Genomic DNA, 14,428 nt, shown 5'->3' with positions numbered 1-14,428 from the left:
GTTCATCTCACCGTTGGGCCTATTTCTCTCACAAATATTAATATTTAGTTTTAATAAATTTACGGAGTCGTCAAAAAATGAATTGCCGCCCCTCTGCTAAGTGCTAATCGGAAAGCAGTGATATCGGAAAAACACCACCAAAAATCAACACTATCCTCGGAGGTCATCATGTAAACCTCTTTTAACTCTAAATGTTGATTTATTAAAAAAATTAACATATTAAATCTCTTTTACCTGATTCCCTTTTTTTTACGTTCTCTTTGATTCCATATAATTTTATATTCTCTCATATTTTAATCTCGCTTCACTTATCCACATTATTATCAATTACTACTATTTTATCCTTTACTCTTAACTCCTATATACAAAGCGAAACAAAATTGAATGGTTTTAGAAGTTTCCGCCTAACTTTTAGTTTAATACTGTGAGTTTAAGGGTTTAACATATTAACTCTGTGAATTTAACATATTAACTTGTAGGGAATAATATTTTGTTTCCAGATTTTAAATTGGACTTTTGTCTAATTCAAATCTAAGTTTTGTGAGAATAACACAATAGGGCTGGGTAAAAAGATCGAAATACCGCCCTTATTGTACCGAAAAAATACTGAAAATACCGAATTTTTGGTATACCGTAATTTTCGGTAAGGTATGATACCTTACCGTTATATTTCGGTATGGTATGGGTATGAATTTTCATATACCGAGGTATATCGGGGTATACCGAAAATATGGTATATACCGTAATTTTCGGTATATACCGATATCAATATATATGCAAAATTATATCAAGTAGATCACATTTTTACCAAACAAATAAATATTTACATGTAGAAATCAAATCTTGTCTCATTAGAGTTGATGGATAATCAGGTAAATATAAAATCAAATAAACTCAATTAGGAAACTTGATATCTTTGAATCAATTAGTTTCAAACAAATATAAGATTTTAGTTAAATAAGTATTACGTACATTACTTGAATATGTTTGGAGTTTTATTAAATAGGATGTTTTCTAAGTATTTTGAAATATTATTTTCATTGTTTTTATATTTAGAATTATTTGCAAAATAATGAGATTTTAGCATGTCATACCGTAATCCGATATACCGTAAAACTCTAGTATACCGCAAAAGTACGGTATACCGAATTTAGGTATGACATACCGAAAATAGGGTAAGGTATCGATATTGAAATTCGTCATACCGAAAATAAGGTATACCGAAGTTCGGTATACCGAAAATTTTGGTAAGATAAAGGTATGATTTTTTCTCATACCGAATTTTTGATAAGGTATATAGTATGATGGTTTTGGTAAGGTACACTGTACCTACCCACCCCTACCCAATATGTATTGATACCAAATATTCAAAAGTCGAGATTCATTCATCCAAATTTTTTATAACTAAATCGATATATCCGAGGCATTTGAAAATTCAACAAAAAGAATGAACTATTTGTATTAAAACATAATACTAAAAAAAAAATTAATGAATATATACTAGTATTAAATATATTTGGCAATCAATTTTGATTATTGAGAATAAAAAATATAAACCGATTCAAAAACTCCCAACCTAATTTAATAATTTAGTTTGATTCGATTCAATTATTTGAATTGCAAATCTCGTGCTCATTCCTAAATAATTAAATTAATCAAGAGACTTATTATGGTAGTCGGATAGAAATGTCTTAATAATTTTCTCCGTCCCAAGTACGATGATCCATTCTTTGAGCAGCACAAGATTTTATGCAATTTTATTTTGTGTGTTAGGTGGAGAGAGTAAAGTAAGAGAGATGAAATAAAGTAGAGATAAATGTGTTTCCATTTTAAGTAATAAGTCATCTTAATTGCGACAAACTAAAAAGGAAGAAGATATAAACTTCGACTACACCTCCATTTAATTATTAGGAAGATGGTTTAGGAAGAAGATAATTATTGTAGGATTAACGAGATGAATACAAACACCTAGATGATAACTAAAAATAACAAATGTTTTACTAAAAACATGAGCATCAAAATTAATGCTATTTCATTTCATTTCTGAAAACCTTGATTTTAAAACTAAAAGATCTCTTATTGAATTTATGTATTATCATCATCTGTTCAAGGCTGTCAGTCAGTTAAACATTCTCCCCTGTTTTCAGATAATAAAATTAAAGCCAAACAATTTCTCAATTTCCAACCAACTTTAAACTAAAAAAAGGTAAACTTAGAATGGTGAGTAGAACTCCAGCACCGTGCAACCAACCACCGTTCCCTGCTCCTTCAATATATAAATAAATTTGGACATTATGTTTTGGTAGCTATAAATCGCAAGCATTTCAATAAGTTAATTCATTGGGCAAAATGGTGGTTAAAGTATATGGTGCCACCTATGCAGCTTGCCCACAGAGGGTTATGGCTTGCCTTTTCGAGTTAGGATTTCAATTTGATCTCATAAAAATTGATCTTCAATCTGGAGAGCAGAAACAACCACAAAATCTACTTAGACAGGTAATTATTTATGAAGTTGAGATGATGATATTTTTATTTTAGTAAATGTTTCTTTTTTAATGAGATAATTTAAAAGAAAAACTATTTTTAATAGGACGGAGGTTATATAACAATAGTGAATCGCATTTTTTGCAGCCCTTTGGACAAGTCCCATCCATAGAGGATGGAGATTTCAAGCTTTTTGGTAAAATTCACTATATTTTTCTTTCTTACAAATTTGTTGATGACAATTTCAGTTTCAATTTCAATTTCAATTTCATTTGGAGAACAATTTCAATTTCAATTTCAATTTCATTTGGAGAACAGAATCTAGGGCCATAATCAGGTACTACGCAGGAAAAAGCGCAAGCCAAGGTGGCACAAATCTATTGGGAGAAACATTAGAAGAGAGAGCCTTGGTGGAGCAATGGATGGAAGTAGAAGTGAACAACTACAATCCATTGATTTACACAATGGTCCTCCAGCTTGTGGTTTTACCCCAACAGGGCCAAGTGGGCGACATGGAATTAGTCAAAGATTGCAAGGGTAAATTGGAGAAAGTGCTCGATGTGTACGAGGAGAGGCTGTCCAAGAGCAAATATTTGGGTGGGGAGAGGTTCACCATAGCAGATCTGACCCACCTTCCAAACACCAGGTTCCTGATGGAGGAAGGAGGTATGGAGGATTTGATCAAACGGAGGAAAAATCTCCATAATTGGTGGCTTGATATTTCCAGCCGTCCATCATGGCTAAAGGTCATGGACCTCCCAAAATAATTAGGTTTTCCATTTATTTTGAAGAATAAACAATTACATAAGTCGGCTCGTTGTTTGGTTAATTTGTTACAAGTAATCTACTTATGTTTTCAAGGGAAAATTCATGTTAGTTACTGAATTCTAAATTTGATCTAGCAATGAAAATTATTACGAATATTAATGTTAACATAACTTGCTTAATAATTGACAAGACTCTATCGGACAATAATTAAAACTATGTTGCATTAGTTTCATAGCTTTTATACATTTTAATGATATTGTTGGTTTCTGGATTACAAGAGATATACTAGGCGTAATACAATCCAAAAGAAATAATACAGAATGGAAAAACTGAAATGAAAAATTACAATGGAAAATTGAAACGATAAACCGTAAGCATAAATAGCCGAGTCGAGGAGTGATCTTTCCGCAAGACCCGGTAGTGCTCTCGGATTGGCGTTTCGTCCCCAAAAATAAAACTGGTACGTCTCTAGTGATGCAGCTCCGGCTGTGATCATTGCGAGACTGTAACCGCCGGGCGTTACAAGCTGTTACGAGAGCTGGAGAGGCTGATCCTGGACGGACGTATTTGGACACGCTGCGCGTCTAGGTTTGTTCACGACATGGACTTCATCACGTGTCAGCCACGTTGGCTTTATCACGTCATATTGACGAGGTGTCATCTCACTTGGCTTGCTGACGTAGAAATAGTGGTGGTCTAAAAAGAACTAGACCAGCCTCGGATCGAACCCAAGCACCGAGCCCCACGATCAGGTCCAAAGAACAGTCCAAAGACCAATTGCCAAGATTCAAGTCCAAGGACATGAGCACGAGCACGAGCACGAGCACGTGCTCGTGGGTCGCGGCGGGGCGGGCAGCGGCGCGCGCATGGGTTCTACATGCCATCTTAGTCCACTACAATTATTACATGTAATAATCCTTCTTATTAAATAGTACTAGATTAATAAGGTTGTTACTTTCAATGTGGGATAATTAACTCACTTAATTAATCACATGACTTCTCTCATAACTCATTTAAATAGCTCACAAATTTGCACAACCTTAATCCATTATTTCTCACTCACCGGGAATTGGATTTGAGAAAATGAATATACCACGGTCATTTATTTTGAACGTAGATCGACGCTATACCATTTAACTTTATAAAATTAAATGTATTGTTGAAATTATTCTTGGTCAAAGTCCATTGACCGGGCATACGATTACAACAATCCCCCACATGAGTGGAAATAGCCAAATGCAGATGCATGCAAGACACAAGCTCAACCCTCGAGAGGTATATAAGCATAAGGATAGGTAGTTGTTGGCTTTGAACCATCCATAGTTGATGCACTTTTTATTAGCACTAAATAAACCTACAAGTATACAGAGTATATATAGTGTAGCTAAAGGTCAGTACTGGATATCGAACATGGGGAATAGAATCACAGATTGTCTACCTTCTAAACTTCTTTCACTATTTGGAAAAATAGAAATTTTGGAAAACTTTTTGAAAACAAGAACACTTGAAAGCAAATAACAACTAATTGCAACAAATTAAAGAGGTAAAAATATGAGAGAGAAGAGAATTCCAGGGATGTGCGTTCACAGTTATGGATATACAAGTTCCAACTGTGGGGGTTTGGTGCCCCTTGCACAACGGAAGACTTGTACAAAATAAATAAATCAGATACGGATCTATTTGACCGATTATGCGATTAATCAATTCACATGTTAAACTGATAATTGCATGTTAGAACGCAAATAATTCATGCTTAGAAAATATAAATCCTAAACATGATTTCTATTGTTTAGAGTTACCGACTTTGATTCTCCAAATAATTGACGATTGCATGCGCCTTCTCCACGTGATGATCTTCGATACTAGACCACGGATCTTCTCTCTGGTTCCCGAACTGTATCTCGATATCAGGGTGGGCTGATCTCATCAAAATACTAGGACTCGAATAAAGAAGACAGAAAATTCTCACGGAGGAGGAGCTGAAAATTTTGTTCTCCTTCCTAGAGAGAAGGGACGAAAATTTCATGTGAATGAAATAATGATTATTCTGTATCCTTTATTCTCCTATCTATATTAAGTTCCTTTTGGGCCCAGACAGGGATCTATGGAAGGTTTTGGATATGGGCTCCCCCAATTAGCTTTTTACTAATTAAATTGAACCCACAATTTAATACAAGCTTATATTGGAATATTACGAGCAGCCACTACAGAAGTAATATTGAACTCTCCAAGATCCTTGTGATCCCTTGTTCATACTTTTCCTCCTTCTTGAGTGTCTCAACTACTCCTCCCTTGCTAACATTAAATCCTGCGGGGGGTTGCAAGTAATTGTTGTTAGAATAAGAGAGATTAGGATGAGGTCGGTTTCCATTATAATTATTGAAATTACCGCCCGCATGGTTAGGGCGATAATTATTGTTGTAATTTCTATTGGGACCGCCTCCTTGCATGTAGTTGATTTCCTCCACTGTCGGGGTAGCAGTTTCGGGTTTAGAGACTGCTATAATGGAGGTTGGTGGAATTGGGTCCTCCTTCCTTTTGAATCCATTTGGTCCATCCTAACTCGAAGCTCGGCCAATTCCTTTGCAAAAGAGCTTTCCTCGGCTTCTTCAACTGCAGCTATCCTTTTTAGGTTATGCCTTTCTTTCGACCACCCCCTGCTATTGGTGGCGAATTCCTCTATCATCGCCACGGCTTCCTCACCTGACTTCCTTAAGAACCCTCCATTTGCACCTGAATCAAGCATAGCACAAATTTTCTCGTTAAACCCATTATAGAGAATTCCTACCTGATGGTCCACGGTGAAACCATGGTTAGGGCACTTTCGTAGAAGGGCTTTAAGACGAGCAAATGCCTCATAGAGGGGTTCGTCATGGCCTTGTATGAATTGGAAGATCTCACTTTTGAGCTTCAAAATTGTGCCCGGCGGATAGTACTTGTCGAGGAAGGCAGCTACAATGTCCTTCCATGAGATTGATGGAAGATCCTAAATCGCATAGGGCCTTGTCAACCTTTCCCTCTCCAATCCGGCATCGGATAATGAATTGGCCCGGATCTCTCTGCTTCATTGCCTTCTCCTTTTGGATGATCTCGATGCAATGATGTGGTAGCTTAAGGTCGGCTTTTGTTGGCTTTCTCTTCCTCATCACTGCCTCCCTTAGTAGCTTCGCATATTTAGGTATTTCCTGCAACGATTCAACTAGAGGAATGTTAGTATGAACTTTACAAAACATGTTCAAAAAATGCTTGAACTGATCTTCGAGCTTAAACTTCCTCTTTGGTTGAAAAGGTAGCACAATCCCATTATGCCGCACGAGTCCCTGCTGAGCGGGTGCTTCTGACTTCTCTGTGGCGGCCCGCCGCGTAGTGTGCGGCGGTCCGGCGGCGGCTGGGCAGACTCCATTCTGTGCTTCAGTGGCGGTCCGCCGCGTGGTGTGCGGCGGTTCGCTGGCGACTGGGCAGTCCTCAGTTTTCTGCTTTGCCACCCACTTCATATTGATGTCATCCACTCGTGCGGATGCCTTTGCCCTGTCCTTATCCAACTTCTTTTGGATTTGCTCCATTTGAGTGTTGATGTTGGCTATGGCAGTTGAGATCGTGTTCATCCCCTGCTCGAGGTTGTTTATTCTAGCTTCGACCACTCCAATCTTGGTGTCATTAACCTTCCTGTCTTGCGCGATTACCTCCAAGATCCTTGTGATCCCTTGTTCATACTTTTCCTCCTTCTTGAGTGTCTCAACTACTCCTCCCTTGCTAAAATTATATCCTGCGGGGGGTTGCATGTAATTGTTGTTAGAATAAGAGAGATTAGGATGAGGTCAGTTTCCATTATAATTATTGAAATTACCGCCCCCATGGTTAGGGCGATAATTATTGTTGTAATTTCTATTGGGACCGCCTCCTTGCATGTAGTTGATTTCCTCCACTGTCGGGGTAGGAGTTTCGGGTTTAGAGACTGCTATAATGGAGGTTGGTGGAATTGGGTCCTCCTTCCTTGATGAATCCATTTGGTCCACCCTAACTCGAAGCTCGGCCAATTCCTTTGCAAAAGAGCTTTCCTCGGCTTCTTCAACTGCAGCTATCCTTTTTAGGTCATGCCTTTCTTTCGACCACCCCCTGCTATTGGTGGCGAATTCCTCTATCATCGCCATGGCTTCCTCACCTGACTTCCTTAAGAACCCTCCATTTGCACCTGAATCAAGCATAGCACAAATTTTCTCGTTAAACCCATTATAGAGAATTCCTACCTGATGGTCCACGGTGAAACCACGGTTAGGGCACTTTCGTAGAAGGGCTTTGAAACGAGCAAATGCCTCATAGAGGGGTTCGTCATGGCCTTGTATGAATTGGGAGATCTCACTTTTGAGCTTCAAAATTGTGCCCGGCGGATAGTACTTGTCGAGGAAGGCAGCTACAATGTCCTTCCATGTAGAGACCTTATCTCTGGGCATACATTCAAACCACTCTTTAGCAGAATCAGTTAATGAAAAGGGAAAGAGTCTTACCCTTATGGCATCATCATCGACACCATTCAACTTGAGAGTGTTTGAGATCTCCACAAATTTGGAGAGATGGCGATTGGCATCCTCTATAGCCTTACCTGCAAAAGGAGTTTGCTCGACCCTTTGAATAAGGGGCATGCGTAACTCGAAATTGTTAGCGTCTATACGAGGTCCTTCGGGAAAGATTATCATATTCCCATGATTGAACATGTTCATCACGAGTTGTATTTCCTGATTCTTCTTCTCTAAAGCCTCGCGGGCTGCCCTTTCCGCATTTCTCTCATCCATCAGTAGCTTCACCATTTCCTGCAATTTCTCGATGTCTGTTCGGTCACCCATTGTTCATGATCCTGATCCTTTTTCACATCTTATTTTCCAACGAGCTCTTTCAAGTTCCAAATCGAGCGGTTCTAGGCTGTCCTTCCCAGAGCGCGTTCACATCCAAAACCTGCAAGAACCAAAAACAAAAACGAATTAGAAACTAAAATTAAAAACAGAAAGCAATTAAAATCCAAAGTAGCAAATTGTCCGTTTGAAGATATCACTCCAAAGTGAATTGTCTTCCCCGGCAACGGCGCCAAAAACTTGATGCACTTTTTATTAGCACTAAATAAACTTGCAAGTATACAGAGTATATATAGTATAGCTAAAGGTTAGTACCGGATGTCGAACACGGGGAAGACGAACACGGGGATGACAAAGTCTAGATATTAATCACCACTACCCAATATACCAGGATTATTGGGTTGCGAAAAACTCGCACCATTTGATAAGTCAAAGTAATGCATAATTAATACCGTATGCTCAATGCTAACATATGTAGATTAAGAAATAGTATTTTATCAAGACCTAGTCTTTCAGTAGATAGTATAAAGACACGTCTTGCTGTTAGATCCGTTCAGTGCTATACCACACCAATGTCATCTTATTTCAGTAAGGCTTAGAAATATGTGGACTGACATTGCAACCTTTCATGATAGGTAGTCTAAGCCTATCTAGGTCGTGAAATTCTTCTTTTTGATAGAACGGGTCACCTAGCTTATGCTCATGCGATACAAACGTTGGTTACAAGATTAGGGTTGTCAATCCTAACACGTAACCCCAAAAAGCTCCTAAGACATTTGAAAAGTCCTCACTCTCAATTAACAGTGCCGTTTTAAGGGAAGCTAACTGTAGCGTCTACTAAGTGAATCTAACTCGCGAGAACTCTGTCATAGTTATGAAGCAAATTATATTAAATCATACACAATTGTGTCACTCAATTATGCAGCGTCAAAACTACTTAGGGAAGAAAAAAAGTAAAAACAAAACGGATATTAAATAGAAAACTGGAATTGTATAACCAAAGTCGTTAGTAACACATCCCTAGAATCCTATGAGTTTAGTTACACATAATGGAATAAGCTAAACACATAGATTGAAGGGAAGAAAATTTGAACATAAAACTAAAGCAAATTAAACCTGTAGGTTGAATCCTTGTCGTTCTTGATGTTCTTGAAATCCTTCTCCAACTCCTTGCACCAATGAAGTACTGTAGGTCTTGATCTCTATGAAGTATTTTGCAAGTAGAAGTTCTCTCTTTTTGATGAAGCTTGAGGTCTTATTTATAGGGGAAAGCCATTCCTCGTTGTAGAAGGAAAAGATCTCCAAAATATGGTAAATTTGGGCGCAAATCTAGGGCTTCTCGAATTCGCCGCCTTTCTCCGGCGGGTCGCCGCACCTTGGCCGGCGGTCGCCGTGTTGGAGCCCAGAGAGTCTGTTCCCTCGGCGGCGGACCGCCGCACGTCTTCCGGCGGTCGCCAGACGAGACTTCTCTTCCAATCACATTTTTCCGAGGCGGACCGCTGCATTGATCTGCCCGCCGGGCGCCGGCGGTCGCCGCACACATCTGCGGCGGTCGCCTGTCGCCGTCTGACTCCAGATTTCCAAACTTGGCGTTTTGGCTCCCTTTTTCGGTTCAATTATGCACATTTCTCATAAAACACGTCAAAATACCAAAATAGACAAAATATGCAAATAATGGACGTGTAGAGTGACTTTGACATTAAAAACGGACCAAATAATGGCCTTAAAACAGTGCAAAATCCGAGCGTATCAACTCCCCCAAACTTACATTTTTGTTTGTCCTCGAACAAAACAATAAAGACACAAGAATAGACGCACGGAATGCACAAGGACTAGATGTCATAATTGCCTCAAAAGATGGAAGAACAGTTTAAACATGTATTAACGCAATCAAATCAAGCAAGGCTCATTAGTGCACTTTCATTACTAACTCGTGGAACACCTTGAATTCAAGCCCTCGCATGTGACAAACTTCCAAAGATGGGAAGTGTTCTCTCACTCTCAAAGTGTATAAGGATAATGTGTATATAAGCACTCAAATCATGCATCATGCAAAGTTTACCATAGGCTTGCTTAATGTCTAATCCCTCCTCTACTAAATGTGATTAAGCTTCAAAAGTCCGAAAGGTCTTTATCTTTGGTTGTAATGTAGGCTCTTTGGTAGGTGAGGAATATTTAGCTAAAAAGTGACTTAAAAATAAAAATATCCCAAGTAGACTAAAGATAACTCCACTTTTCTAAACCCAAGACACTTTTAACACTTTATTTATTTCTCCTTCAACTCACTTTCCAATCCTTTGATTTTCTTTTATTTTCACAACCTTTCACACATTTCTTTCTTTTTTTTTCTTTTTCTTTTTCTTTCTTACACATCCTTTCTTTTTTTTTCTAAGATCAAGCACATATTTGGAATTTTTCTCAATTTCACAACTTGTACTTTTCTTTACATTAAGCACACCACTTTTTATACTTTCTCCTTATCTCTCCAATTCCTTTACAAAATAAGATAGCAAAAAAACTAACTTACCCAAGGAATTGTCCCCATTATTTTGGCTTCCAAAGAATAGGCTTAAAGGCTCAAAATTAACTCTAAAGGGAAAAATTTTGAAATTTTGAGAAGGTCAATATTTTGGACAAAAGTAGGCTAAAAAAAGATGATCAATCATCCTCCTAAATCAACTTAAACACTATGTAAACTTAGGCAACACTAGGAGCAAGTTCTAGAAACATATACATGAATGCAGATAAATCACACAAGAATGAAATATAGGCTCAAATCCTCACAAGGTATAAAGCATGATTCAAGGCAAACAAGCAATTCACTAATTATGCACCTTTACACCAAACCATCAAATCAAAACGTTAAGCCACACTTAAACATAGATGGAATGTAATATCATTGGCAACTCGATCTAAAGTGTGTCCCTAAGCATGCGTGTTTCTTTCTTCATGTTAAGTTCACGACATGGATTCAAGAAAACATTTTTAGAACACAAAATTCACCTACGGGGTTTTGAAAAACAAAAACAAAAATCTTAAAACAAAAAGAAAAAAAATCCTAAACTCACGGTCCACCACTTCATCCCCCTAAACTTATTTACAACAAAGTGTAAAATAAGTTTGCAGAGTCGGTAGGGACGTGAGTGAACTACTGAAAAAAAAACGTACCTTGAAAATTCTTGCGTCGAGGCTTGACCGGGCAAAAGTTGAGAAACTTCGAAAAAATCGCGCTGGAAAAATACGCCCAGGCGGCGGCCCGCCGCAGCATGTCCGGCGGTCGCCGCGCGACAACAGAATGTTCCAGCCAGCAGGTGGCGGACCGCCGCAGCACATGCGTCGGTCGCCGCGGAGAGGTCAGAGCCTGCGAAAAAATTTTCAATGCACAAAATTAAACTAAAACCAAAAAAACTTAACTTAAAGCAAAAATTGTCAAAAACAAGAAAATAAATTGTCTTTAAAACATCCAAAAACATGATACAAATGCTCATTTAAAGTCATTGAGCTTGACTTCTTCAATCATGAGGAGGAGGAAAACGGGCGTTGAGGTCGTCGAATGCACCAATAAGATAGGCGATGTCGCCACTCATTGTTTGGCGCTCTTTTTGAGCCTCGGTGGCCATCCGGTGGAGCTCTTCAATCTCACGACGACGATGCACATCTTCAAGCCTTTGTTGCTCCCAAAATTGTTGCTCCGCCGTGCGCCAATCGCCTTGAGCCGTCTATCCTTGGCGGTTGTAGGCGTTCTCCCTTTGTTGCTCCGGCTAACGGGTGTCCCAAGTGTTGGACACGTTTTGCATGTAGGAGTAGATATCTCCTAGTTGGACGGAGGTGTTTGCTTGAAACTCCTCATCGGGGTTCAGCCTTCCGCGGCGGCGGTTTGCTCTAGTCCGTCGGTGATGTCCGTCGACTTCTTCCACTTCTTGACGGCGTTGGGGCGGCGGTGGCGGTGGCACTTGACTCTCTTGCGCATGCGAGTGCTCCCCTTCTTCTGTGTAGTGATCGATAGCATCGGAGGCGGAGTCCTCATCGGCCTCAAAGATGGGGATTCCTAAATTCCTCATTGACGGGGTTAGCCTCAATGGCTCTCCGGTGCGCCGGGGTGTTGAGCTTCCAATTGGCTTGGTTCGCCCAAACGTCGACCTTAGTCAACTGCGGGATGGGAACGGGGAAGTGATCCCCCGCCACTTGTAGGAAATATCCTTGCCCCCAAGAGTCAGTCCTCAAGAGCCCCACCGAAAATAACACCTCATAAGTGATGAAGCGCTCCCCGCCATCTTCCGTCAAACCCGCGAAAGACACCTCCAAATGCTCGGAGATTGCCGTGATCAAACAACCACAACATATGACGCCGCCATCCTTCTTCGTGATCCGATCCACATAGATAGTAAAAAGGGTTCCATAGTCGAATCCCTTCTTGTTGAGGAGGCACCAAATCACATTTAACTCCGTTTGGGAGACACTTCCCCCGTCAACCCTAACAAACATAAGTTGGGTCATGGCTTGGTGGAGGTACCTTAAAACCGGGTTGCGGATTGTGGAAGACTTGGCGTAGCCCGCGGCATGCTCGTGCTCATTCGTCATCGCACCCCAAACCTCATCAAAGTCGTATTCATTATTGGTCTCGGGGTTGGGATCGAAGCAATGGAAGATTCCGCAAAGCTCCTCCATGGTGAGCGAGTGCCATCGGTTGCCTAGACGGAAATCGATGCTAAGCGGGATGTTTTGTCGGCGATCCTTTGTGACCTTCAACGAGCTTAGGAACTCGAGAGTATACTTCCTAAACGACAGCCACTTCCACTCAAACATGTACCGAAGGCCGTTCCCGTCACCTACATCACATAATGCCCAAAAGTCCTCCGCGATTCCCAAAGTTTGAAGAGGGAAATCGTGGGGGTACTGCGAAGGCGCCGTCTCTCGCGCCGACAACTTCTTCCACATAGCATTTTGCTCGTCCGAGGCAAGGCTAACGCCGTAGTTCTTCGCGTTCTTGGGCTTTCCCTTTGATCCCATATTTCTACAAACGAGAAGTACAACAATTAGAATGTATACCAATAATGAGAAAATCAAAGGTTCCCCCAAACTTGCACTCTTATAATCAATACCAATGGATCAACATGTAAGACATGTAAGTGCAAGCTTAGGTGTATAAAACTTCCTAGATGGTAGCGTGGAAAAACATATAGAACATAATCATCCAAACTAGGAAACACAAATCCATCCCCCAACGTGAACTCATCCCCCATGCAGAGACGTATCAACAATAGATCTATCATGGAAGTAATAATAGCCTCACAATGCTATGAACATGATTGTAACATAAAAACAAGTAGAAATAAGAAGAAATCACTATTCACAAAGCTTCAAAACTATCACCAAAACACAATATCACCATGGAAATCCACAAATAAGCATATACAATCATCCCCATCATAAAATAAGAGTTTTCACCGAACAATTCATCCAAAACATGCTTAAATCCATGGAAGAAGTAGAACAAAACTCAGAAATTTAGTTAGGATGCATACCTTATGTTGATTGAGAATTGGAGATGAAGACTTCTAAACTTGAAGAGAATTGAGAGAATTATGGTGTGGGTGTGTGAAATTGGTGATTTATAAAGGTGGGGGTTGTGTGCAAGGAAGGAATTTGAGAAGGAATGGAAAACATACCTTTTATAACTGCATTCCCGTCTCTGGACTGCGCGCGGTGGGCCGCCGCACGGGCGTTTAAAACAGCGGTTCGTGGCAGGCCGCCGCGGCCCGTTCAGCGGTTTATCCAGCCCGCCCTAAGCCTGCCCTAAGCCCGACCTGTCCTGCACATGTGAAAACACGTGTGACGACCGCCGTGTTAAGTGCGGCGACCGCCACGCGTTATTATTATTATTATTATTATTATTATTTTATTTTATTTTAAACAAAAACAAAAAAAACAAAAATAAAGAAAATAACTAAATCAACGAAAAATTGGGTTGCCTCCCAACAAGCGCTTTTGTTTTTAGTCGTTAGCTCGACTTGAAGTGGCCCACTAATTCGGCGGATCAACGACCCGAGTGTTGAAAATGGGCATAGGGAGCAACTTGGTCCCTAGCTTCTTCCACCACTTGTATTTCCCCTTATTTGTTTTGATAACATATATCTCGGGGTCCTCCTTGGTTGCCTTCTTCCTCTTTTGCTTCATTTCTGCGGGATAGAGGTGGAGGGATTAGTATCGTCCTTTTTGGGAGAACGTCTTACCTCGTTGACAATGTAAATAGTGGAGGTAGTAGGATCCTCCACTTCAAAGGGGTCTTGAGGTTTGGTCAAATTCGTGATCATGACTGCCCTACACTG

At 40.1% G+C, this 14,428-nt stretch overlaps 1 protein-coding gene and 2 non-coding genes across 4 annotated transcripts; all 3 read left to right on the top strand.

The window, feature by feature from the left end:
* Nucleotides 1-2,278: 2,278 nt before the first annotated feature.
* On the top strand, nt 2,279-3,369 carry GSTF12 (glutathione S-transferase phi 12). 2 transcript variants are annotated; one of them, XM_048100903.2, is made up of 3 exons: nt 2,279-2,496; nt 2,632-2,680; nt 2,803-3,369. In XM_048100903.2, exons 1-3 carry the CDS (start codon nt 2,350-2,352, stop codon nt 3,249-3,251), a joined length of 645 nt encoding a protein of 214 aa, XP_047956860.1. In that variant the 5' UTR covers nt 2,279-2,349; the 3' UTR covers nt 3,252-3,369. The 2 variants fall into 2 exon arrangements, with proteins under 2 accessions (XP_047956860.1, XP_047956861.1); XM_048100904.2 differs by having other exon boundaries at nt 2,280-2,496; nt 2,833-3,369.
* Nucleotides 3,370-6,056: 2,687 nt separating this feature from the next.
* LOC125202870 (small nucleolar RNA R71) lies at nt 6,057-6,163 on the top strand. The gene has a single exon (XR_007173208.1). It is a non-coding gene; the product is annotated as a small nucleolar RNA R71 (small nucleolar RNA).
* Nucleotides 6,164-7,515: 1,352 nt separating this feature from the next.
* On the top strand, nt 7,516-7,622 carry LOC125202957 (small nucleolar RNA R71). The gene has a single exon (XR_007173282.1). It is a non-coding gene; the product is annotated as a small nucleolar RNA R71 (small nucleolar RNA).
* The last annotated feature ends 6,806 nt before the right edge of the window (nt 7,623-14,428 follow it).

This window comes from Salvia hispanica, chromosome 2 (assembly GCF_029641045.1).
Source record: "Salvia hispanica isolate PSC_SH4W2 chromosome 2, Shi_PSC_v1, whole genome shotgun sequence".
NCBI lineage: Eukaryota > Viridiplantae > Streptophyta > Magnoliopsida > Lamiales > Lamiaceae > Salvia > Salvia hispanica.
The sequence above is the reverse complement of the archived record's forward strand: the minus strand, read 5'-3'. Positions and strand labels throughout refer to the sequence as shown.

Coding starts and splice junctions, on each gene's coding strand:
- GSTF12 (XM_048100903.2), top strand. CDS start 2,350: ATGGTGGTTAAAGTATATGGTGCCACCTATGCAGCTTGCCCACAGAGG. Junction 2,497..2,631: donor CACAAAATCTACTTAGACAG/GTAATTATTTAT, acceptor CATTTTTTGCAG/CCCTTTGGACAAGTCCCATC. Junction 2,681..2,802: donor TGGAGATTTCAAGCTTTTTG/GTAAAATTCACT, acceptor TTTGGAGAACAG/AATCTAGGGCCATAATCAGG.